Source organism: Protobothrops mucrosquamatus, unplaced genomic scaffold (genome assembly GCF_001527695.2).
Source record: "Protobothrops mucrosquamatus isolate PMUCROS unplaced genomic scaffold, P.Mucros_1.0 scaffold1135, whole genome shotgun sequence".
Classification (NCBI taxonomy): Eukaryota; Metazoa; Chordata; class Lepidosauria; order Squamata; family Viperidae; genus Protobothrops; species Protobothrops mucrosquamatus.
The window spans coordinates 10,286-11,423 of record NW_015387353.1 but is presented as its reverse complement, the minus strand read 5'-3'; the positions used below and the strand labels follow the sequence as shown (position 1 = coordinate 11,423).

General features: G+C 36.5%; 1 protein-coding gene across 1 annotated transcript in view; it reads right to left on the bottom strand.

Annotated features, from left to right (window-relative positions):
• LOC107291518 (phosphatase and actin regulator 1-like) overlaps nt 1–1,138 on the bottom strand; it is a 39,941-nt gene that overhangs the window by 34,996 nt on the left and 3,807 nt on the right. Inside the window, exon 2 of the mRNA XM_015820521.1 lies at nt 1,043–1,135. Within this exon, the coding sequence (XP_015676007.1) occupies nt 1,043–1,135 (93 nt within the window). The remainder of the gene's footprint in view (nt 1–1,042; nt 1,136–1,138) is intronic.

Genomic DNA, 1,138 nt, shown 5'->3' with positions numbered 1-1,138 from the left:
AGAGAGAGAGAGATGATAATATCTCATTGATGACAAAAGTTAGACTTTGAGCTTGTTTATGAATATGCCAACTTTTTTTGCAGTAATTCTTCCATCATGAAATGTCAATGAAAAGACAACATTAAAGTACTAGAATACAAACATGGCTACTGGATCTGATTTACATTCCATATATTTCTGTTGTCTATGGAAAGTCTGCCAGCCAAATTTAAAAACAATAATCCTTTCTTGCTCTTCTATGTCGTGCTTCTTGCAAGTATCTCCATACTGTTCAGCCATCATACTAAGAAACACTGATGACGCTGTTTTCTTTGTATATGCTTCATTCCTTTTACAGCTTTCTAATAGAATGATCAACACTACAACTAACCACAGTAGATTCTACAAATTAGACACTGGAAAAATAAATGGGTGTATTATTTTAGTTTTCTCCAACCTGATCCAATTCAGAAGGATTTGGAGCTCAGCTCCCTGAACTGTGTGTGGGTCATCTTATCATTCCGATGGTAAGCAATTATTTCAAATTTAGTTGATATAAATATATGCAGCCATTAAAGCAGAAGTAATAATGTTGTTTTGGCCAGTTAATTCGGTAAAGAATAGTGTCACCTACTGTACAAACACAGCCACTGACATTGGCAAACCTATTGAATTTTAATTCTTCATATTTATCCACTGAATTAGAGACTGACTGTTAACATTCATGCAGATAAGATATAATCTAGAATTTCATCAGGCTGGATATGTTACTGCTAAAGTATTAAGGAAATCCCTACATTATTTATTCTGGAGAGCCAGTTTGGTGTAATGGTTAATGGTACTGGGCTAGAAACCAGGAAGTTTTAGTCCTGCCTTAGGCATAAAGCCAGATGAGTGATTTTGGGCCAGTCACACTCTCTCAGCCCAAGAAAAAAGACAATGGCAAACCACGTCTGGAAACAGTTGCTGATAAAACTGCTTGTCCATGTAATCACCAGGAGTCAAGGTCGACTCAAAGGTTTCTTTCTATATTATGTGACTCATTATGGAATTGAAAATTTACCTGTTCCATCCATGACCTCTGGATTTGGGAGTATTTCATAACTACAGGAATCCCCAGATATTGAACATGGCTCCAATTCAGATAGGGCTGGCAGTG